This window comes from Argentina anserina, chromosome 1, assembly GCF_933775445.1.
Source record: "Argentina anserina chromosome 1, drPotAnse1.1, whole genome shotgun sequence".
NCBI classification, from domain to species: Eukaryota; Viridiplantae; Streptophyta; class Magnoliopsida; order Rosales; family Rosaceae; genus Argentina; species Argentina anserina.
The window spans coordinates 19798586-19824931 of NC_065872.1; the positions used below are offsets into that span (position 1 = coordinate 19798586).

The 26346-nt window shown below is 39.2% G+C and overlaps 3 protein-coding genes across 3 annotated transcripts; 2 read left to right on the forward strand and 1 right to left on the reverse strand.

The window, feature by feature from the left end:
• The first annotated feature begins 941 nt into the window (after positions 1 to 941).
• On the forward strand, positions 942 to 20524 carry LOC126786618 (uncharacterized). The gene is given in 13 exon segments (XM_050512495.1): positions 942 to 1054; positions 1326 to 1409; positions 1522 to 1815; positions 2872 to 3011; positions 3504 to 3591; positions 3864 to 4046; positions 4531 to 4692; positions 5782 to 5975; positions 17221 to 17371; positions 17734 to 17847; positions 17849 to 17900; positions 19777 to 19925; positions 20053 to 20524. Coding segments are annotated over 12 exon segments (1623 nt in total). The 5' UTR covers positions 942 to 961; the 3' UTR covers positions 19845 to 19925; positions 20053 to 20524.
• Positions 20525 to 21516: 992 nt separating this feature from the next.
• Positions 21517 to 21862, reverse strand: LOC126803599 (non-specific lipid-transfer protein 2-like). The gene is given in 2 exon segments (XM_050531386.1): positions 21517 to 21612; positions 21614 to 21862. Coding segments are annotated over 2 exon segments (345 nt in total).
• A 2627-nt stretch (positions 21863 to 24489) lies between these two features.
• Positions 24490 to 26030, forward strand: LOC126786737 (WD repeat-containing protein VIP3). Its single transcript, XM_050512660.1, has 2 exons — positions 24490 to 24828; positions 25328 to 26030. Exons 1-2 carry the CDS (start codon positions 24490 to 24492, stop codon positions 25940 to 25942), a joined length of 954 nt encoding a protein of 317 aa, XP_050368617.1. The 3' UTR covers positions 25943 to 26030.
• Positions 26031 to 26346: the final 316 nt, after the last annotated feature.

Consider the following 26346-nt stretch of genomic DNA (forward strand, 5'->3'; position numbering starts at 1 on the left):
CTGAATATTCATATTTGAGTTCTATAGGAGATTTGTTTTATTTAGCTCAATGTACTTGTCCAGACATTGCATTCTCAGTGAACTTGTTGGCCAAGTTTAGTTCTGCACCAACCATTCATCATTGGAACAGTATAAAGAACATCTTCAGGTATTTGAAGGGTTCTATTGACATAAAGATGTCAGATCGGCAGGCGACCCTGTCACCGCCACCACCGCTGGGACAACCGGGCATATGCTAGTTCTTAGCACTTGAATGACAAATCCTCATATCCTACAACTTCTAAGATATATTGGAAATAACGTAAATATTAGAGATATTTTACGTTGTCGGGAAAATATCGCAGATATGGGACAAATAAGATATTTTACTCCTAAGATATATCGAAAATATCAGAAATATTTTAAAACTTAGTTATATCGCAATATAAAATATGCGAGTGTAGCAAACAATTATGGTGGATAAAGAGACACATAGAGGATTAAGAGATTGATGTCTTGAGGTTGTTTTTAAACATTAGAAAGCACTGAGATTTGTATTTGAGCGATGACGATATAAATAGTAATTAAGAGGTGTGTATAGAATTATAATACATAGCTTCTTAGGGGAGTATGACTGTTAATTTCGACACAACACGATAACACGACTCGAAACCCGTATGAAATAAAGCGAGTTGAACTCGCACGATTAACAAGTATGTCAGCAGTGGGTCAACCCGCCGTGACCCATTTATAAACATGTCAACGACGGGTTAATCCGCTAATACGAATGAACCCGCATAACACGTTTAATAAAATAGTTAAACTAAATTATATATAAAATACGTGTACACAAATTATTTAAAATAGTAACATCATATATATACAAGAGTGTAGTAAGTCTGTTCTTATTTTGAACTAGAATTTTGAATAATATATTGAATTTTTTTGTTAAATTCTTGATTCATTGTTTGGTTTTCTATTCATGATTTTTTCAGAAGATGAGAAAACTGATCAAGTGGAAATCGGCCGAAAGCAGAGGAGGCGCAGAAGTGCAATTAGAACTCCAATTAAAAGTGTATGTATACAAATTGATGTTGCTATCCTGCTCGCATTTTGTTTTACTGCTGCAGTTACTGGAATGTTGTAACCATAAAGCCTACTATCGTATGAAATGAATCATGCTCATCACTAAGTATATAGGTATATAGGTGTACTTTTTCGCGAAAGATAGCGTTGGTTTCCTAGTAATTGGACTTATTGTAAGTGGGGTCTTTTTTTCGATGAAATGAAGGAGAAGCAGAGAAGATCTTTGTAGCCTCTAAACAATGCAGCTTTCGTTTTTGCAGATCCCGGACCATCTTCTTCCAAGAGTTGCAATTGTTGGAAGACCGAATGTTGGCAAATCAGCATTATTCAATCGACTTGTCTCGGTACTCAAATCAGAATCTGGTCTTCTAGTTTCTCAGTACAGTTTGAGCTTTACATGTGTTTGGGCCCATGGTTTTAATGTGGAAACTTCACGTGTGTTGTAATGTATTGCAGGGGAACAAGGCAATTGTAGTTGATGAACCAGGGGTTACTAGGGATCGCCTGTATGGCAGATCCTTTTGGGGGGAGTTTGAATTTATGGTGGTGGATACTGGTGGTGTTCTCACAGTTTCAAAGTCACAGGCCAATGTCTTGGAAGAACTGGCCATTTCAACGACCATTGGCATGGATGGAATCCCACTTGCCTCCAGAGAGGCAGCTGTTGCTAGGATGCCCTCAATGATTGAGAAACAAGCTACTGCAGCTGTTGACGAGTCATCTGTCATTATTTTTCTTGTTGATGGCCAGGTAGTTTTTGATAAATAGTTGTTGTACCATGTGCAGTGTGCTTCTTATCTCTGCAATATGCTTATACATTATTAGTTGGATGAAAATTTTCATTAGTAAATTTGGTCTGCATACTGTAGATACTTTGTTCATCTGACATGATAGGACAGAATTCAGAAGAAATTCTTTGATCCAAAGTGCTTTTAAGATTCTTAAAGAACAGATCAAATATTATGCAAAGTCCAAAGGGATATACATACAATTCAGGGAAAGGTTAGAATAGGGGAGCATCCCGGAACAGTATCAAAATGGAATTCCTGTAGCTTTCAGTGACATATGTAGAAATGGAATATCAAGCAGATGATTAGTAATAACATTTGTTGCAGAAACTGTAATACATTCCACTACATGTCTTCTTTTTTTCAGTAACAAAAAGGCATGTGAACAGAGTAGCTCTCATATGTGTCTTTGTCAATTCATGTTCAGGGTTTCTCTAATATCCTGTAGTGCGATTCATGTCTTCAGGTAGACACATTGAACTGAGTACAGTAGCTTGAGTGTGGCATTTGATTATGATGGACTTCTCTGCATGCTACTTGCATTTTATTTTTTTTCAATCTTTTCATTTGTAATAACACTGCTTATAAGACATGAAGGTATGATTAAAGAAACTGAACGCGGTTTTGTTTTCAATTCTTTTGATACCCATAACTTCCTAAAACCCGCTTTGCTGAACTGGGATGGAACTCAGGGCCTCCTCTCAAATCCTACAATCTTAAGGCGACAAGGAACTCTAGAAATTAGCTAGCTAGGCAGCTTGAGATTATTCAAGTCTTAGAGTTCCGGCTACCTGAGCAAACAATGGGCCTGAACATCCAACTGAATCCTCTCTGGTCAAAGTTTTGAAATTAGTTGACATAACCAGTTTAGTTTAACACTCTCATCATTTTAATGATAACTAGTTATCAGTAATGATGTTATTGTTTTGTTTAATGGTGCTTACTGAAGTTTGTGACATAAAAAAGAGTGTGGTTTACAAGTGGAAGATTATGCTGATGCTTTACAATGGTAAAATAGGCTGGTCTAACTGCAGCTGATGAGGAAATTTCAGATTGGCTTCGTAGGAACTACTCGGATAAGTACATCATTCTTGCAGTCAACAAATGTGAATCACCACGTAAAGGAGTCATGCAAGCATCAGAGTTTTGGTCCTTGGGGTGAGTTCAACAGTCTAGTCAAGGGATTCTGCTCTTTAGTTTGAAGTTATGTCTGTCTGTCTGTCAGTATGGAGTCCTGCATTCAGTATTCAATAAGTCCCTCTTCATGAAGTGATGAATAAAATATTCTCATTTCTATTCTGAAAGGCACAAGGGTTTGGTGGGTGGGGAATAAATAACATCTTTGAAATTTATAAGGGTTAACTAGAGATGTATCTTTGTTATATAATATTGTTGAGAGGAGGGAAGCTGCCATCTAGTTTTGTTATTCTGTGTTTTGATATAATAATGGTTGTTGGTATCTGTGATGTATGATTGAGGTCCATTTTTCATCCACTTCCATTTATCTTAGCTGATGCTGGTAGATGCTCCCATCTTTCCAATAAAAAAAATACATATAACTAAATATTTATAGCTAATTTTTATCAGGTAGCATATATAAAGTTAGAATTATATTAATGTACAGAACGTATGCTTTTGGTTGATGGCTAGGTTTTCGCCGCTTCCCTTATCTGCTATATCTGGATCTGGAACTGGAGAGCTTCTTGATCTTGTCTGTTCAGGCCTAAAAAAGATTGAGGTATATTAGTCATCAAATTTTAGTGACTTTTGTGAATGGTGATTTTTTAATGGCAATTTACATTCTTTACCATTATGTATTGTATTCCTAAGTAGTATTTTAGTTAGATGTTCGTTTCCAGTGTAGATGATAGTTAATTTGTCCAGTCAATAGCATGAAAACCTGCTTTTACATGAAATGCTGCTTGTGGTCATTTACTATAGTCCAGGAACTATCTTTTGACTATTTTCAATTCATTATGATACAATTTATTACGTTTCTATATTCTGCAGGATCCTGATGAATTAGCTGTAGAGGAAGATTATGTTCCGGCTATTGCAATTGTTGGTCGACCAAATGTTGGTAAAAGTAGCATTTTAAATGCATTGGTTCGAGAGGACAGGACAATTGTTAGCCCAGTCAGTGGAACTACTCGTGATGCTATTGATATTGAATTCACTGGACCAGATGAACAGGTATGAATGTCTGATTGGTTTTCAATTCCCCATTCTTCTGCTCCATAAGGACCTGAGAAAGTTTTCTAATTATTTATGTAGAGAGATGTAAGGATATATATCTCAAACTTGGTTTACTACTGATACACTCAAACTTGATTTTTCTAATTTTTCTAACTCTTGAAACACTCAAACTTGATTTGAATCCTATTTCCTACATATTGTTTTGTCATTATCTTCCTTCCTCTCCCGATTTGTCTTACATCGTCAAGGTGGAAAGCATGAAAGTATTACATTCTAGGACAATCAATAGCTTTTCTTGTGTTGACTCATCTGCAGCCCAAAATTGACCAAACTGTTGTAGGTTTAGATTGTTGAAATATTATTGGACACTGTCAATTAGTAATTTGCCTAGAATCCTCTGTTCTGTTTTGTAAAGGAAATGTTTAATTCCTTCATGATGTCAAGATAAAACCTTACAATTGCAAATAATTTGTTTTTGTAGAAGTTTCGGCTTATCGACACTGCTGGAATCAGAAGAAAAGCTGTTGTTGCTTCATCAGGTAGTGTCACGGAGGCTTTGTCCGTTAATCGAGCATTTCGTGCTATTCGCCGTTCTGATGTTGTGGCTCTTGTTATCGAGGCCATGGCTTGTATCACAGAACAGGTACTTTGATTAGTATCTTCTCTTGACCTATCATCTCTACAGTACTATGAAGATCAAGAGAACCTTCTAAAAAAAAAAAAACAAAAGCATGCCTACAGTTTCTGGTTGAACCCGGTGCAAGGGGAAAAACTATGTTGCATAGTTTAATACAGATATATGTATAATAGGAATCATACATTTGTATTGACTTAAACAATGCACATACATGTAGAGGTGTACATATATGCTTAAATAATCACACATGTGCTTAACCAAATAGTTTATCTACCAAATCTATAATCACTTTGAGGGGAGAACTTCTTAAAGTTAACTACAAAAATTAACTTCATGGATGCTTTGGATGACGGTTGTCGTTTTGGATGTTCAATTTTTATTATCTTTGTATACACTAATCTGGGTTTTAATTTTCATACTCTAGAAATTGAGTATGGTACAAGATCAGCGCCATTCCTCGTTAACACATTCTTGCGGACTTGGTGTTGTGTGTTTCACGCAAACCTAGTTGAATATGTCGGATGCATAGCTTCTAATGTTCTTGTAACATGATTGACGAGTTGATTCAAAAATTATGTTTCTTGTGGCAATTGAGTTCACCTTCTTGCTTTTATATATTTGTTTGAATTTGAATCCAGGCATCTAATTTGCAAACCCTGCTTGTTTACTGTCAAAGTATGTAGTATTTGATAAGGAAGATCTGCTTCATCCAATGAATATATAAAATAATGACATTTGATATATTTTACTGAAAAACAAAAGCATTTTGAGGTTGTAATTTGTTGGAATGCAATCTGTTGTCCGGGGTTATTTTTTCTTATTTAGTAAATCTACTGAGGGTCCAACTTTCATGTAAGCTCTTATTTGCAAAGAGATGCCAATTCCAACTACATACTTGCAATTTATTGTAGGAATTAAGGCATTCAAGAGTAACCCATAGTTAATAAAAAATCTTGCCGTCTTTCCTTTCTAAATTATCTGTTCAAAGTATAGGGTGTTTAGAAAGTTTATCTGTTAACTTCTTATGAGAATGGCATCGTGGCCATCACACCAAGATTTCTTCTAACTATATTTTTATCTGCATGCATATTCTAGGATTGCAAGATTGCTGAAAGGATAGAAAAAGAAGGGAAAGGTTGCCTGATAGTTGTCAACAAATGGGATACTGTACCAAATAAAAACCAGCAGACTGCAACATACTACGAGCAGGATGTTAGGGAAAAGCTTCGTATTTTGGATTGGGCTCCAGTTGTATACTCAACCGCACTAGCTGGTCGTAGTGTTGATAAGTACGTTCTTTACAAGTCTCTTTATAGCTCAACTTGCAGCGTAATTTTGTAACGACCCCAAAATTTCGAGCTTAAAAACTCAAAATTCTAAAGTCGTTAAACACCAAATAATCTCAAATAAATCGAAATCATTAAAGTGTAACAGCGGATCAATTCTGAGTTCTCAATACAACTCAGTCAACCAATTATTACAACCCAAATTTATAATCCATGCATAAAATGGAATGTAATAATCCTCACAAATCACTCACAAATCTCACAAATGAAATTACACAACTTCTCACACACAAATCACGCTAAAACCTCACCACAAGTAGGATACGAACGACTTCGAGCCTCTGTAGTCGTCACTCAACCCCCACTAATCAGCACCTGCAGAATTATCCCCTACACCATCGAATTGGTGCACCGGGATTGTAAACACAAACCCGGTAAGCTTATAGCTCGTATGAGTAAAATCAAAATATAATTCGCATATCAAAATATACGAAAGATCACAACCAACAAATATAAATGCCCTCATGAGTCATTGGTCAGCCCATCTGGTTGACCCAAAGAAATATGAAATGAAACGCTCATGAGAAAATTAAGTAACCCTTCTGGTTACCCAATGCATTTATAATACGGGTACCAAGAACGCTGGTACACATCTGTTACCCCTCTCGTAATACACCGCTGATATTGGATAGCCACCCGCTACCCAACATCCAAAATAAACTGAGTACCCATGAGCAGATAACCACCCGTTACCTCTCATGCAGTACTAAGGCAGACAGACTAGAGCTCTAACTGTATCGTAACTTTCGCCCGGCCAAAGGCTAGGTTTCGACTTGCCAAACACGTACAATAATCTCACATCATATTGTACCAAAAATCAGGTCCGAAGACAATTCACATTTTAACAATCTCAATGTTAAAAATCACGTACAATAATCTCACATCATATTGTACAATTCATTTCACATGCTCAATATAATCACAATAAAATCATAACAGTATAATATATAGCAAACTATATATATTCGTACTTATTTACCATTTATACAATATATATATAGTCCACTATATCTTATACATGTCATATTTCACCACACATGCTCAATTCACAAACTTCCGTCATCGAAATGACTATTTTTAATGAATTAATAACAGTACGTAATTTAATGAACTATATATATATATATATATGTACTTATTACCATTATACTGTATATATGTAGTCCACTAAATTATATACATGTTGTAATTCATTTGATAAACACACTTGCAAAAATGTTGAATCACCACGAGGGTAGATTCGTAATTCAGTGAGATTTTACTCACCTTATCGACTCGAGCGTAATTCCACAATTCCCGATGATAATTCCTTTCCTCGATTTAACGATCACCTTGAAAAGATAAGACGAGCATTTAGAATCGTTTCGTAAACCTTTAAATGCCGAAACAGTAATAATCGGTTACTGTTCAGCAATTTTAGGTTTTACGAAATTACTGTTCAGTGTTACTGTTCACTATTACTGTTCACGGTTACTGTACAAATATACGATTTATACGTATTTCTGTACGTATAAATATTATATACGTATTTCTGTACGTATAAATATTATATACGTATTTCTGTATGTATAAATACTATATACGTATTTATGTACGTATAAATATTATATACGTATTTCTGTACGTATAAATACTATATACGTATTTCTGTACGTATAAATATTATATACGTATTTCTGTACGTATAAATATTAATACGTATTTCTGTACGTATAAATATTAATACGTATTTCTGTACGTATAAATATTAATACGTATTTCTGTACGTATAAATATTAATATGTATTTCTGTACGTATACGTACGATTTAAATGTAAATACAAACTCAGTAAATAAAATTTACTAAATTACCCTTTTACAAATTACTTTTTACAATTACTGAAGGTAATTTATAGTTACATTTACCGAAGGTAAAATTTAATTACATTTACCGTAGTAAATAAAATTTACATTTACATTTAAGTAAATTACCAAAATACCCCTATCGGAAAACACTGTCACACCGCCGCACGTGGCGGCGCGTGGGGTACACGCGCCACCTCCGGCGGGCCGCGCGTGGGGCCCACGCGCCGAGGCTAACCACGGCGCGTATCACGCCACCGCCAACTCCAAAACCACCCTCTTCCTTCCCTCCACCTTCCTACGGTCTCCGACCACCCATGGCTTGCCCCACACTCCCACACGCGCCGCCTCTAGGCGGCGGTATCCCTCTCCTCCATCCACCTCCTATTCTCCACAAAAACCTCCAAAATCAACACAACAACATCACAATCCATTCAATTTCACAACCCTTACCTCTATCACGCCGTGGAAGCACCGGAGGATCGCCGACGAGCTCGAACCAGTCGGTCTTGGCTCGGTGACGTGCAACGCGTCTCCACGATGGCGAGAGACAGTGCGTCGACCTCGGGGTCGACTGCTGGAGGCCGTGCGACGCTCGTAGTGCCGGCGGTGTGGCTCACGGACGCGCGGTGGTGGAGATCGGGGAGGGAGATCGATGGTTTCGGGAGAGAGTGTCGTGAGGGAGAGAGGGAGAGAGAGAGAGAGAGAGAGAGGGAGGCGGGCTGAATGGGAGAGAGAGGGTTTCCAATTATGGAAACCCTAATCTCATAAATGTTCTATTTATACCAGTTTCCAAATCGGAAACTAACTTCCGACGTTAATAACGTTTACGTACGATGTCCGTTTCGAACGTGTCACATATCCACGAACTCGTATCGACGAGCTCTACAACTTTCGTGAAGAAAGTTTTCGCACCCGAGCGACGGAATAAAAGTCGATAAATTCGTTCGGAAACGTAACGTTTTCTTATTAAACGTTCTCGGAACGTTTCCGTTTCCGTTTTCGTAACACTTGCAAACAATCAAATTCAATCTAAATGAATTTCAAAACTTTATAGAATTTACTTCAAATCAAATATCGTTTTGAAAAATTGGGGTTATTACAATCTACCCCCCTTAAAGGAATTTCGTCCCGAAATTCAAGCTCACTCAACAAACAACTGTGGATATCTGGTCATCATGTCTGACTCTAGCTCCCAAGATGCATCACCCTCATCATGGTGACTCCACAGCACCTTGACTAGCTCAACTTTTCTCCGCCGTAGCTTCTTTGTGGATCTATCCAGGATACGAACCGGCTCGACAACAAATGTGGCATTTTCCTTCACTTCAATGGTGCTATGATCGATCACATGTGACTCATCTGGTACATACTTCCTCAGCATGGAAATGTGGAAGACGTTGTGAACGCCCGACATGCTAGTAGGCAAGGCTAGTCGATATGCTAGTTCGCCCACCTTCTCAAGTATCTCAAAAGGCCCAACATACCTCGGTGCCAATTTTCCCTTCTTGCCGAATCTCACTACACCCCTCATAGGTGAAACTTTCAAGAACACATGATCACCAATCTCAAACTCCACATGTCTCCTCTTCATGTCTGCATAGCTCTTCTGTCTACTCTGAGCGGTTCGGATTCTATCCCGAATGATCGAGATCTTCTCAGTGGTTTCCTGAACCACCTCTGGGCCCATCAGTGCCTCATCACCAACTTCGGCCCAACAGATCGGAGATCGACATGGCCTACCATAAAGTGCCTCATACGGTGTCATGCCAATGCTAGAATGGTAGCTATTGTTGTAGGCAAACTCAATCAATCTCAAATGATCTTCCCAGCTACCCTTGAAATCCAACACACATGCTCTCAACATGTCTTCCATCACCTGATTCACCCTCTTTGTCTCTCCATCTGTCTGAGGGTGAAAAGCTGTACTCATATCCAAGGTAGTGCCCATCGCCTTCTGCAAACCACCCCAGAACTTCGAGGTGAAACGTGCATCTCGATCAGAAACAATAGAAACTGAGGCACCATGGAGTCTCACTACCTCATCCACATATAGTTTCCCAAGCACGTCCACTGAGTACTTCATCGACACTGGGAGAAAATGAGCCGACTTCGTCAACCGATCGACAATCACCCATATGGCATCGTGACCCTTCTTCGATCTAGGCAATCCAGTCACAAAATCCATAGATATCTGCTCCCACTTCCAAAGAGGAATAGTCAGTGGTTTCAACATGCCAGCTGGTCGTTGATGTTCTGCTTTCACTTGCTGACATGTAAGGCACTTCGCTACAAACTCTGCTACATCTTTCTTCATACCGTTCCACCAGAATTGTCTGCATAGGTCCTTGTACATCTTGGTGTTCCCTGGATGGACGGTATAGCGTGAACGATGTGCCGTACGAAGAACCTCCTCCCGGAGATCATCACAATCTGGGACACACAACCTTGCCCCAAACCTCAACCCTCCATCAGGTCCAACTCTCCACTCAGAAGGGCACTCATCAAGCGTATCAACTACAAAATCTGCCAACTTAGCTTGAGAGAGTCTATCCTGCGCCTGACCCTGTATGATCCTCGTGATGAATGTGGGTTGAACTGTGACACTACCAAGAAAGACCCTTGGTTCTCCTCCCGACGGTACCAAATCAAACTCTGATGCAGCTTCTAGCATGAACCATTCCTGGACCATAAGTGAAGCTACCACGCCTCTCGGTTTTCTGCTTAAGGCATCAGCCACCACGTTTGCCTTCCCCGGGTGGTACTCTAATGTGAAGTCATAGTCCTTGAGGAGTTCCATCCATCTCCTCTGCCTCATATTCAGCTCCTTCTGTGAGAACAAGTACTTCAAACTCTTATGATCTGAAAAGAGTTCAAATTTCTCACCATACAAGTAATGTCTCCAAATCTTCAGGGAAAATACAACTGCGGCAAGCTCTAGGTCGTGTGTCGGATAATTCTTCTCATGAATCTTCAACTGTCTTGAGCCATATGCAACAACTCCTCCATGCTGCATCAACACACAACCCAATCCTTGGAGCGAAGCATCACTGTAAATGACATAACCACCACCACTAGAAGGAATCGTCAACACTGGAGCTGTGGTCAGTCTAGTCTTTAGTTTGCTGAATGCTTCGTCACATGCATCCGTCCACACGAACGGAGTATCTTTCTTGGTCAACTTGGTCAATGAAGATGCAATACTAGAAAACCCCTCGATAAACCTCATGTAGTATCCTGCCAAACCGAGGAAACTACGTATCTCTGTAGGGTTCTTTGGACGACTCCAATTCTTTACTGCCTCTACCTTTGACGGGTCCACTAGTACTCCATCTTTTGAGACAACATGACCAAGGAATTTGACCTCTTCTTTCCAGAACTCACACTTCTCTAGCTTGGCATAAAGTCTCGCCTCCTTCAAGGTCTGCAACACTGTTCTCAGATGCACCACATGTTCTTCTTGTGTCTTGGAGTATATCAGAATGTCGTCCACAAACACCACAACAAACTCATCCAAGTACGGGCTAAATACTTGGTTCATCAAACTCATAAAGACAGCTGGTGCATTCGTTAGACCAAATGGCATGACGACAAACTCATAATGTCCATACCGGGTCCTGAAGGCTGTCTTCGATATATCTTCTTCCTTCACTCTGAGTTGATGATAACCGGATCTCAAATCAATCTTAGAGAACACCGTAGCACCTTTGAGCTGATCGAACAAGTCATCAATCCTAGGTAAGGGATACCTATTCTTGATGGTCACCTTGTTCAGCTCTCTATAGTCCACACATAACCGCAGAGAACCATCTTTCTTCTTCACAAACAAAACAGGTGCTCCCCAAGGTGAAACGCTAGGTCTAATGAACCCTTGGTCTAATAACTCATCGATCTGCACCTTCAGCTCCTTAAGTTCATTCTGCCCCATTCTATATGGCGCCTTTGACACAGGTGCTGTACCGGGTACTACATCAATGCAGAAATCTACCACTCTTCGAGGAGGTAGCCCCGGTATCTCTTGGAACACTTCACCAAACTCAGATACTACCACAATGTCTGCGATAGATACTTTCTGATCCACTGACTCCACATGTGCCAAAACTCCTGATCTCATGGCGTTATCCGACTTGAGACAACGATAACGAAACACTGGTTCTCCAGGTCTATGAAAGGACACTACCATGTCAAAACAATCAATCACAGCATGATGTGGTCTCAACCAATCAATCCCCAAGATCACATCGTATGTGTGGTCCGGAATCACAATCAACGAAGCAGAGAACTCTCTACTCCCAATCAAAATAGGACAAGCTTTGCAGATTGTCTCTAACTCAAGTGACACTCCAAAGAGGTGAAGTGACACATAAGGCGTTCCCAAGAGGTGTAGGAATCAGTCCTAGCATCTCTACTACCGAACTAGCTATGAATGAATGCGATGCTCCCGTATCGAACAGTACTCTAGCAAGGTAGTCAAAAAGTGATAATGTACCTTCCACCCCTGTGTCTCGCTGACCCACTGCGAACACTCTAGCTTGGCCCGCTGGTAGCTGTCTCTGCGGCCGTTCCTGTCTACCCGGAAGTGGTTGGGTACAATCTCGAGCTATGTGTCCCACTTGCCCGTACCGGTGGCAGCCTGCTCTCTTCGGTTTCGGACATGCTGAGGCGTAATGTCCCATCTCATTGCAGCTATAACACCTCACTGCTGCTAATGGTCTGACTGGTGCTGCTCTGATAGCTAGGGGTGGCGCCCTTGTCGGGGCCTGATAGTGGGGTCTTGGCCTCTTCCACGACCTATCCTTCGGCCCTGAGTGCTCGCTGCCTGTATAGACTGCCTTGCCTTTCCCCTTTGCATCTCTGTTCCCCACATCACCTGCTTGAGTCTTCTCTGCTTGCTCCAAACTCATAGCACTCTCAAATATCTGCTCCCGTGAAGTCAGGCAAAGGACTGATATCATGGTCTTGTACTCTTGTTTCAGCCCACGTAGATACTTCTGACCTAAAGCAGTCGTACCCATAGGCCTGACATACCGATACAGCTGTGAGAATCGAGCATCATACTCTCTAATGGTCATGTCTCCATGTACCAATGCCAGAAACTCCAACTCTAAGTCCTCCTGTACTGAGGCTGGAAAATACTTCTCTCAGAATATGGTGGTGAAACCTCCCCATGTGAATGTAGACACATCCACAGTCTGTCTCATGCTCTTCAACCAATCTAGAGCATCACCCTTGAGAAAGAATGTAGCTATCTTTCTCTTCTCAATCTCTGTGCACTCTATCATCTCAAAATAAGTCTCCATACCCTCGATCCAATGGTCAGCTACCATATGAACTAGTCCCCCATGAAAGGTCGGAGCTGACAGTGCACTAATAACCTTGATCAGCTTCAACACTCGACCGTCATCTCTAACCGCAGGAGCTGGCTCATCCTGCTCCTCCTGCGGAGCAGCCTCCTCATAGAGGTTCTCCACGTTGCGGACTCGACCTGTGGCCCTACCTTGACCTCGGCCTCTAGCCCGTCCTCGGCCCTTATCAGCGTTCATCACCTTAAAACAACGAAACACTTAGTCAATACTTGTGAAATCTCGAATTCAACTAAAACAGATTCAATAGGTATTAACATGAAATTTCAGGATAAGATGAATCATTGAAGTATCATCACGATACTTCTCGGAGGACCAAACCATTAGGTATGGCTCCTAAAACACTCTCGCGTACCCGACGACATATCTATACCGAGGAGCATGTGATGGGAGCCCGCCTGCAGTCGGATCATCGCTCCCGGATGGTATTGATATTCGCCAAATACGCACTTAGGCTCTGATACCAACTGTAACGACCCCAAAATTTCGAGCTTAAAAACTCAAAATTCTAAAGTCGTTAAACACCAAATAATCTCAAATAAATCGAAATCATTAAAGTGTAACAGCGGATCAATTCTGAGTTCTCAATACAACTCAGTCAACCAATTATTACAACCCAAATTTATAATCCATGCATAAAATGGAATGTAATAATCCTCACAAATCACTCACAAATCTCACAAATGAAATTACACAACTTCTCACACACAAATCACGCTAAAACCTCACCACAAGTAGGATACGAACGACTTCGAGCCTCTGTAGTCGTCACTCAACCCCCACTAATCAGCACCTGCAGAATTATCCCCTACACCATCGAATTGGTGCACCGGGATTGTAAACACAAACCCGGTAAGCTTATAGCTCGTATGAGTAAAATCAAAATATAATTCGCATATCAAAATATACGAAAGATCACAACCAACAAATATAAATGCCCTCATGAGTCATTGGTCAGCCCATCTGGTTGACCCAAAGAAATATGAAATGAAACGCTCATGAGAAAATTAAGTAACCCTTCTGGTTACCCAATGCATTTATAATACGGGTACCAAGAACGCTGGTACACATCTGTTACCCCTCTCGTAATACACCGCTGATATTGGATAGCCACCCGCTACCCAACATCCAAAATAAACTGAGTACCCATGAGCAGATAACCACCCGTTACCTCTCATGCAGTACTAAGGCAGACAGACTAGAGCTCTAACTGTATCGTAACTTTCGCCCGGCCAAAGGCTAGGTTTCGACTTGCCAAACACGTACAATAATCTCACATCATATTGTACCAAAAATCAGGTCCGAAGACAATTCACATTTTAACAATCTCAATGTTAAAAATCACGTACAATAATCTCACATCATATTGTACAATTCATTTCACATGCTCAATATAATCACAATAAAATCATAACAGTATAATATATAGCAAACTATATATATTCGTACTTATTTACCATTTATACAATATATATATAGTCCACTATATCTTATACATGTCATATTTCACCACACATGCTCAATTCACAAACTTCCGTCATCGAAATGACTATTTTTAATGAATTAATAACAGTACGTAATTTAATGAACTATATATATATATATATATATGTACTTATTACCATTATACTGTATATATGTAGTCCACTAAATTATATACATGTTGTAATTCATTTGATAAACACACTTGCAAAAATGTTGAATCACCACGAGGGTAGATTCGTAATTCAGTGAGATTTTACTCACCTTATCGACTCGAGCGTAATTCCACAATTCCCGATGATAATTCCTTTCCTCGATTTAACGATCACCTTGAAAAGATAAGACGAGCATTTAGAATCGTTTCGTAAACCTTTAAATGCCGAAACAGTAATAATCGGTTACTGTTCAGCAATTTTAGGTTTTACGAAATTACTGTTCAGTGTTACTGTTCACGGTTACTGTTCACGGTTACTGTACAAATATACGATTTATACGTATTTCTGTACGTATAAATATTATATACGTATTTCTGTACGTATAAATATTATATACGTATTTCTGTATGTATAAATACTATATACGTATTTCTGTACGTATAAATACTATATACGTATTTCTGTACGTATAAATATTATATACGTATTTCTGTACGTATAAATATTAATACGTATTTCTGTACGTATAAATATTAATACGTATTTCTGTACGTATAAATATTAATACGTATTTCTGTACGTATAAATATTAATATGTATTTCTGTACGTATACGTACGATTTAAATGTAAATACAAACTCAGTAAATAAAATTTACTAAATTACCCTTTTACAAATTACTTTTTACAATTACTGAAGGTAATTTATAGTTACATTTACCGAAGGTAAAATTTAATTACATTTACTGTAGTAAATAAAATTTACATTTACATTTAAGTAAATTACCAAAATACCCCTATCGGAAAACACTGTCACACCGCCGCACGTGGCGGCGCGTGGGGTACACGCGCCACCTCCGGCGGGCCGCGCGTGGGGCCCACGCGCCGAGGCTAACCACGGCGCGTATCACGCCACCGCCAACTCCAAAACCACCCTCTTCCTTCCCTCCACCTTCCTACGGTCTCCGACCACCCATGGCTTGCCCCATACTCCCACACGCGCCGCCTCTAGGCGGCGGTATCCCTCTCCTCCATCCACCTCCGATTCTCCACAAAAACCTCCAAAATCAACACAACAACATCACAATCCATTCAATTTAACAACCCTTACCTCTATCACGCCGTGGAAGCACCGGAGGATCGCCGACGAGCTCGAACCAGTCGGTCTTGGCTCGGTGACGTGCAACGCGTCTCCACGACGGTGAGAGACAGTGCGTCGACCTCGGGGTCGACTGCTGGAGGCCGTGCGACGCTCGTAGTGCCGGCGGTGTGGCTCACGGACGCGCGGTGGTGGAGATCGGGGAGGGAGATCGATGGTTTCGGGAGAGAGTGTCGTGAGGGAGAGAGGGAGAGAGAGAGAGAGAGAGAGGGAGGCGGGCTGAATGGGAGAGAGAGGGTTTCCAATTATGGAAACCCTAATCTCATAAATGTTCTATTTATACCAGTTTCGAAATCGGAAACTAACTTCCGACGTTAATAACTTTTACGTACGATGTCCGTTTCGAACGTGTCACATATCCACGAACTCGTATCGACGAGCTCTACAACTTTCGTGAAGAAAGTTTTCGCAACCGAGCGACGGAATAAAAGTCGATAAATTCGTTCGGAAACGTAACGTTTTCTTATTAAACGTTCTCGGAACGTTTCCGTTTCCGTTTTCGTAACACTTGCAAACAATCAAATTCAATTTAAATGAATTTCAAAACTTTATAGAATTTACTTCAAATCAAATATCGTTTTGAAAAATTGGGGTTATTACAAATTTTATCGTTAACTAACTTCACGTATGTGAAGAAACATGTATTCTTGTTTGATAAATTGTATACATACATATACACACTATTTAGAATTTTATCCAACACAAAGAATAAAAAACACTAAAGAGTATAATATTTGGTTAGCAATCGTTGGTGGCTGATATTTGGCATTGAGTTGATAATTATGGGTTTTCTAGAGATTGTTGCTTTATCCCGGAAATTTGGATTGAACATCTATTTATGATCGGTGTAGTTACATGTTGAGGGACTAGTGAACCATTGTATATCTGGTCTTGATTGACAAATGAATGGTTTGTTTAGATCATGCTGGAGTTGCTCCATTTGAGGGAGCGGTTATATAATTTGTATGTATATTATGTAAGGGCATACCATATACAGACACAAGTACCTTTACATAAATACATACTTGAGCAGACTCGCCATATTTGAAACTATGTCTTACTGAGATGTACAACTAATGTATCAATGATGTTCTTTTAAACTCTTGGATACCCCAATAAGTACTCTCTGTAGTTCATATTTGTTGGTCAGAGGCTACCAATTAATCCCATTACTGTCTTCCTTGTTTAGAATTATCATGGCTGCTAGTACTGTTGAGAAAGAAAGGTCAAGAAGGCTTACTACTGCAGTAGTAAATCAAGTAGTACAGGAGGCACTAGCTTTTAAATCACCACCTAGGACACGAGGTGGCAAAAGAGGACGTATCTATTACAGCACTCAGGTACGCGCTTACACTGCAAACAGCAGTCATGTTATCAGTTTTGGTATATTGTATAAACTTGCATTATCTTTTGATTTTTGACCGAAGCTGCTCTTGTCTCTAATTCTAAATCGATTTTGCTGCCTCAAAAGTATATACATTTGAGATCTGTTCTTTTAATGGACAATATCATAACCTGTTAAAAAAAAATTTAATTATGAATGTTTACTAATTTTTTGACTTTTAGATTATTCAGTTCTCACTTCTTAGAACAAATAAAAAGAAGAGTGAAAATCCCTTTGTTTTTGTGAGTAAAATAAGCAACATATCCAACTTTATATCGGAACATTGCAATATCGTGTTTTTACTTTATCCATTTGCAGGCTGCTATAAGGCCACCGACTTTTGTATTCTTTGTTAATGATGCAAAACTTTTCCCGGAAACTTACCGTCGGTATATGGAGAAACAGAGTCGTTCAGATGCTGGGTTTGCGGGTAACTCCAATTCGCCTTCTATGGAGTAACAGGAGTAAGACAGAAAGAGATGAAGGTCAGTTTTCATCATAAACATCATGTGGTCATGAGCGCATTAGCATAAAATCAGTTATCATCTTTCTGAGACCGAAAGATCTTTGTGCCTTCTTATGGTCTATCTGTGATCATATGTACCATAGATGTTAACTAAATTTTGCTTCACGCTTGCATTGTTTGCACACATAAGCAAATGATTGGGGATAACTTTGGGGTACCCCCTGAGCAAGGGTGGACCACCCCAGGCTTTGAATCAAAAGAGGCCCTACAAATATATGTGCGGATAAGTAGAACCATAAATACTAGAGTTTTTTTCACCAACAGTCCCTCAACTCTGGTGTACCTACCAATGTGATACCTCAACTCTTAATCGTACCAATGTGATACCCAGACTCTAGTATTGCTATCATTGAAGTACTTCCGTTAGTTTTTTTTAACTTTTCCGTTATCTTGGTGACGTGGCAGTTACGTGAGGCCCACAAAGAGGGTTAAAAGACAAAATTAACCTCATCTAAGAGGAGCAATGTTTTTCCCGCCCTTTACCTTGAGAAAGACACCCAACAATTCCAATTTTGGCGCCAATTTTCCCTCCCTACTCCTTAATTTGTGTCTCTTATCTAAACTAAAGAACTACCGCCAACCAGTCGACCACAATCTGATAAAACCTAGATCAATCTCATTTTCTATTTTTACCCTAGCACTTGTTAAACTAACAGAATAAATATAAAAATTTATATGGAACATCTCATTTCCACAATCTCATAAGAATATAAAAACACATAACTTAACGAAATTCAAATACATGTTTAAGTACCATTAGTTGCCACATTTTATGTTGATCTGCCATGATTTTTGCTTGTAAGAACTTTTAAGTACCATTAGTACAATGCTTTATCTGCTGGTATTATTCCCTCTGGCTTAACGAAATTCAACTACATGTATCATTAGTTCTTACAAGTAAAAATCATGGCAGATCAACATAAAAGGTGGCAACTAATGGTACTTAAACATGTATTTGAATTTCGTTAAGTTATGTGTTTTTATTCTTATGAGATTGTGGAAATGAGATGTTCCATATAAATTTCTATATTTATTCTGTTAGTTTAACAAGTGCTAGGGTAAAAATAGAAAATGAGATTGATCTAGGTTTTATCAGATTGTGGTCGACTGGTTGGCGGTAGTTCTTTAGTTTAGATAAGAGACACAAATTAAGGAGTAGGGAGGGAAAATTGGCGCCAAAATTGGAATTGTTGGGTGTCTTTCTCAAGGTAAAGGGCGGGAAAAACATTGCTCATCTCAGATGAGGTTAATTTTGTCTTTTAACCCTCTTTGTGGGCCTCACGTAACTGCCACGTCACCAAGATAACGGAAAAGTTAAAAAAAACTAACGGAAGTACTTCAATGATAGCAATACTAGAGTCTGGGTATCACATTGGTACGATTAAGAGTTGAGGTATCACATTGGTAGGTACACCAGAGTTGAGGGACTGTTGGTGAAAAAAACTCTAAATACTATCTGAAATAGTGAAGGGTGCTTGATAATATTCCGTTCCTTGAAAGCCTGTGAATACGAGAGCCAGTCAAACGGTAACTAGAAAAGTGTAAACAGCGCGCTTTTCCTTCCTTGCGAGTATGCATGATGAGCCCAAGTCACTCTCTGTAATATAAACAGCCCCTATATTTCAGAAAGTTAATTAGGACCAACAATCATGCTCATGTTATGTATTGATGTATATGCATACTTGTTTGTATCACTTTTATGTTTCCCCTATTTTGGTGGTGATTTCTCATGAACGGATGAACCCTGGAGTTCTCTTGCCTACGTGAATTTTTCCTATTCTTGATGTTTGGATGCCTAAGATCAATCTAAAGTGCTCTGGATCATATGTTCACAGGGAGAGCTACAACAAGGCCAAAAGGAAATCTTGTGCCACGTGACAAAAAATTGGAATTAGCTACATGAAGATGGGAATGGTTTGGTATCCTGAAACAGTGTGCATTGGGAAATTCCACTTTTTCGGAGAATGAAGATAACCATGTAAAAGTGAGTAAGTTTTCAATTATGTCAATCAAGTAAATTATTATTATTTTTTCTGATAATGACCTAAATTATAATTACTGTGTTGGCCAGTGGATCATTCATGATATATATTAATTATGACTTGTCATAGGTTAGGGTTCTGCTGAGAATAATTTTGTCGACCATTTTGCTGAGGATGGACATTGAAAATGTAAAGCTGGATCATGGGCAAGCAATTTTAATGTCAGGAAGCTGATGTAGGAAAATGATAAAAAGCTTCCATGGAAGATATCACTTTCTGGAATTTTGAGTGGTTGACATGAACATAGGACGACACATGCAAGTCTCTGCGTTTGTTATCAAATGTTCATGCTCATATGAAGTAACAAAACGAAGCTTTTAATACAAATAAGCAGCTGCAGTTTTGGGAGAGAGGCGATAAACCCACTAGGATGATGGTACTAAATCAAGTTTATATGCAAGTCTTCTCTTTGACATGTATAGAGGATTAGTGATTGATGGGCGGATGGACTCCCTTGAGAAATATACTACCTTCCCTTCTGCTATCAGATGAATATGGCCAACTGTTTTGAAGTCATTGTAATGTAATGTTTTTTAATTTCTTCCTTTCGAAAATGGCATTGTAGATAATGCTCTAAGGAAAAGTTTGGTCAAAGGCCTTTGGAAATCAACTTTTAAGAGCCGATTCCCAGAGAGAGAGAGAGAACTCAAATGTGTGGTTAGATGATTTCTTTCTTTGACTCTTGGTTTTGGAGAATCCTGCGAGCTCTCCTTTCCTGTCACGCTAACAGACGCAGTAAGGAAGGAAGGTCCGGGTTTACCAGTCAATCCCTCTCCGATGCCATAGTAAGTTATTTAGTGTAAGTTCAGAGTAAGTCAGATTCGAGCAATGACTTCTCTTGCAGACAATTGCTGGTGTCATATAGGATTGAGACCTTTCTTTGGGTACATGTTTCTCATTCTGCTCCTGCATTATTGGCGCCTATTGGCCAGGGTACAAATCTGGGTTTGGTTCCGGGTCCTTTACTCGTCGGCCATGCGTTTATTGGGGCCTTTGATGGGGGTCTTCTCTTCCCCTTCTTTAGTTTTCATTTCTGAAGGGAGGGCATTGTAGAGGAAAAGAGTGAATGAGGGAATTCGGTGATGACGAGTAAAGTGAAATGATCATTCTTTTCTTAAAAGCACAAACCCACGCACACGCACTAACAAATACCTTGTCACTCAAGCTTCGATCAACTGTATTTATTTAAGCTAAAGCCACAAATCTATAAATCCCTATAAGTTCTTGCTATCTCATTTTCGACGGAGATTTGAGAAATAAAGATAAATTGACACATGAATTCGTGGTTTCGCATACATAGATCCAACCATATGCACAATTCATTACATGCCTAAACCCTAAACCCTAAACGTACACACCACAAATGAATGTGAAAGTAATTAAACATGCAGAATGCCACGGTTCCACAAGTGTAGATCAATTTCTACTGTAAGTAGTTATAATTATTATGATGAACATTATGCATGGACGTCCATTCTTATTATTACTTTAGTAATATGAAGATACTTATTATATATGATGATAATAAAGCCCTTAACAACGAGGGAAAGGAACGCCGCAGTTGGAAGAGAGTTTTTGGGCATTGGGTCCGGTGACATATGGCTTAAAAGCTGGATTCTTGATGTATGATGTATCCACAGAGACATGGAACCTGCTCCTTGAGCTTCTGGCAGCAGATGCTCGACGGCTTCGAACCGAACTGGATTGGATCTAAACATGGACTCAACTCCATCGGACTGCATGACGACGCATCTGCCTTAGCAGCCGCCGGTATTCGGCCTGCTGCCACCACCACCAAGTCTCTAGTGGCGGCACTACTTATGAAGATGATGAATACAAGTACCGGAACCGACACACCGCTGATAGTTGACAACTTCATCTTCCTCGATCTTCTATGGAAGTATCGACGACCTATATTGCGAGTCGTCAGAGAAATTAACGTAGAAGCTCTAACGGAATGCAGAGTAGGCTCAACTGAGATATGATATGTATACTAAGGGAACCTCCATACGGTTTATATATACTTAAGAATATTGCCTTGCGTGGGTAGGTAAACCAACCGAAAGAGAGAGACGATAGTGATGCATGGAGATTTCATGGCAAGGAATCTTTGCATTTTAAGAAGTTAGTGATTCTTGCATGGAAAAAACTTCTGCATTGCTAGAAGGAGGAGGATGTTAACGTCTACTCCACTGCCATGCCATATTTCAGACTTAAAGACAGAATGCGACGGTGGATATATATCTTGCGAACCCTAGCTTGAAGTAAAGAGTACGTCCTCCAGATCTAGCGAACTTCCAGAATCGAGTAATGCCAAACCATCTTTATTAAATTTCAATGGTGTGAGATTTGTATACTTGTTAGTGGTAACTCGTAAACTTGTAATACATTAGAAGAGCCTTGTTGATGACATAAAATTAAATTTTGATCTTCATTTGTTCATCTTTTCATACAGATCGATCATCAATGCCCTACTTGCGTCTCTGAAGGTACGAGAACGATGGTTTAGGATGATCACATAATCATATTAAAACATTAAGTACAGTTGAAGCCTGTTAAATTAAAATTTCGTGATCCTTCGTGTTCATAATTTGAATTGGTTTTGTTTTTTTCATTAATTTTTTATCAGACATAATTTTTTCTATAGAAAATTACTTACTAATACTAAAAAATATTTGAATTAATAAAAAAACCCACTTCTCATATTTCTTATACAAATTAGAACATAAGTCCAAGCCCAAAATAAAGTAGACTCAAACCTGATTAATTAATTAATGTTGAAATGTCCAAACTACCACTATATTTGAGAAAATTACCAAGTTGTCACTCTCAGATCTAACAAGTTTTTCTCTCCTCATTTTTTTGTTTTTTCCGGTAATTTTAAATTTTCCGGCCAAACCACTGAGAATATGGAGGTGAGCTAATATATAAAGTTGTAACAAACTACTAATAAGTGTCAGACAACATTTTAATTTACAGAAAACTCACTTCCTAATTTGATGAAACAAATTAGGACCAAAAGTTACAAATAATGATCACATAATGGCAAGCTGCCACATGTCATATTATATTTTATTTTTTGTCCCTCTTTAGCCAATCATATTTAAGAGAATTCAAAATTTATTCTCACTACCACATCACATTTACATGTATGTCTGCTACTATCGACTAAGAAGCTACCTGCTACTATCGATTAAGAAACTAGCTGCTACTGTTAACTATAAAAAAAATAACAACTACTATCTAATTAAGTAACCTGCTGCTGTTGAATATGAAAGTAGCTACTACTGCCCACTTAAAAGGTGCTACTGTCAGCTGGAAATGTACTTACTACTGTTGATTCTGAATTTAGCTACTAGTATCAATTGGAAAATTAACTGCTATTGTGAATTATGGTAAGCAAAATTCGAAATTTCAAAATTTCTTAAAAAATATGCAATATGGTACTTAAATGAAAGCTCATGACGTAAGAAACAACTTTATTATAAAATTACTTAGTGGTACTAGACCACATTTGAATTAACTAAAAACCCACTTTTCATATTTCTTATACAAATTAGGACATATGACTAAACCCAAAGAATAAAACTGATTAATTAATTAATGTAAAAATATCCAAAATACCTTATTTTCGTGAAAATTACTAAATGTCACTCCTCGATCTACCAAATTTCTCTCTCTTCATTTTTTATTTTTTTTGACAAATTTAAGTTTTACGGCCAAACCACCGTCAATTTAGAAGTGAGTCAATATATGAAGTTGTTCCTTATGTCATGAGCTTTCATTTAAGTACCATATTGCATATGTTTTGAGAAATTTTGAAATTTTAAATTTTACTCACCAAAACCACAGTAGCAGTTAATTTCCTAGTCAACAGTAGCAGCTAGATTTATAGTCGACAGTAATAGATGTTTTCCAAGTCGACAGTATCAGCTAGTTTTTAACTCAACAGTAACAGTTAGTTTTTTTTATAATCGACAGTAGCAGATAACATTTTCATTGATAGTGGCAAACACTATGGGTCAAAGAGGGGTAAAAAAATAAAATATTTTATGACATGTGACAACTTGCCATCAGTTGGTCCTTATTTGCTTTATCAAATTAAATAGTGAGTTATTTGTAAACTAAATTGTTGTCTGATACTTTTAAATAATTGATTATATTTTCAAAAGAATAACCCGAGGTTCATCATTTTCAACGTTCTTTTAGGAGATGACTTGACACAACTAAAAGATGATAACCATACAAAACAAAAACAAGGCGGGCTTAAGATCACTTCACTTCTAAAACTTTGATTCTCCAATTTGCTCATATCATTCCCACTCTTTTAAGTAATCCAACGGTTTATGACTTTATGATGCAATAATTGCATGGTTATGAGGTATGACATCAAATGGACTCGTTAATAGTCATTTGTCTGGGCCGGGTCAGCGGGTCGGCCTTTTAGGCCCATCAAATCAAAGAGTGGTATAAAAACCCAGGGAAAGAGTGTAGTATCTAGAGACGATGAAGCTCGCAGGACTGAAATCAATCGACGACGCTCACGACGAGTCGGTATGGGCTGTCACCTGGGTCCCCGCCACCGAAGCCCGACCCGCTTTGTTACTAACCGGCTCCCTCGACGAGTCCGTTCGCCTCTGGCAACCCGACGACCTGGTCAACCGGGGTCAGATGACGGGCCACTGCCTCGGCGTCGCTTCCGTCGCCGCTCACCCCTCCGGCTACATCGCCGCCGCTGCTTCGCTCGACAGCTTCGTTCGGATCTTCGACGTCGACTCCAACTCCACCATCGCTAGCTTCGAGGCGCCGCCGTCGGAAGTCTGGCAGTTACGGTTCAATCCTCAGGTATATTTACATTGCCCCAAATTAAATTAGGGTTTGCTTACTTTTTACTGTTTTACTGAATCAATCGACGACAGTGGGACTAGTAATTTTGTGTGTAAATTTTGAAAAGTTTAAGACTTATTATAAGAGAGACTGATTCTGTGTTAAGTGTGAAATTGTTGTTCCTTTTGAATTACTAGGTCTGGTTTTTTGGTGTTCGATTTAACTTTTGTTACATTGGTAGAGTAATAGACTGATGGTGATAGAGTAATAGACAGTGTCAAATTGGTAGGCTTATCATTTCGAGTATGTTGTTTGCTGAAACATTAGATATGCAAGTTGGTGAAAGGTTGCCTCACAGAAGTGGAGATTGTACTTGAATTAACTACTTTGGAGGAAAATACAGTGTCCCGAATTCGTAAGATTAGGAATTTGAATCGGAATGCTGTGCCTAGACAGTGTTCCAAAATGGATCTCTTCGTTTAAATTGAAGTGATGCTAACATGTGGCTGTTGACCAGGGTACCATGCTAGCTGCCGCAGGTGGTGGTAGTGCCTCAGTCAAGGTCTGGGACACCAGCACGTGGAGCCTGGTTGCCACATTGTCGATTCCTCGCCCAGAAGGAACCAAGCCTGCGGAGAAAAGCAGCAGCAAGAAGTTTGTGCTATCAGTTGCCTGGAGTCCTGATGGGAGACGCATAGCTTGTGGCTCCATGGATGGAACTATTTCTGTGTTCGACACAGATCGTGGCAAGTTCCTGCACCACCTGGAAGGCCACTGCATGCCTGTAAGGTCACTTGTGTTTTCCCCCGTTGAACCACGGTTACTCTTCACTGGCTCAGACGATCAACACGTCCACATGTATGATGCTGAGGGGAAAACCCAGGTTGGGTCCATGTCAGGTCACAACGGGTGGGTGTTGAGTGTGGATGCAAGCACAGATGGGGCAGCCCTTGCAACTGGTTCTAGTGATAGAACTGTGAAGCTGTGGGATATTTGCATGAAGGCAGCTGTGCAGACAATGAGCAACCATAATGATCAAGTCTGGGGAGTGGCCTTTCGACCTGGAGGAATGCCTGGTAGACTTGCTAGTGTCTCTGATGACAAGAGCATCTCACTGTATGACTATTCCTGAAGTAGGACAGTAGAAATTCTTGTTTGTTGCAACTCACTGGTTTTGGTGGTCTTTTATCAGATTGTCATCATGTCATTGGTTTGTTTGACACCTCGCTGTGATATATTTGTAGCCTAGGGAGAGAGCACACCTTGTTTACTGGCAAATTTGTGAAACTGTACCCTTCCAAAGTGATCTCTACCAAATTGAATTATCAGTCTCAGCATAACAAGTAATTTTATGGTAATTTTTCAAGTTGAACCAATTTCTTTTGTAACCCTGTAGCAAAAGAATTGAAAGTGGTAATGCATCCCATGACAAGATCATCTATACCAGTTTTTACCAGTTTGACATAGGAACGAGGTCAAAAGAAGAAGAGTAATAATAATGCCACTTGATGCACATAGATTAGGAAACATGGATTT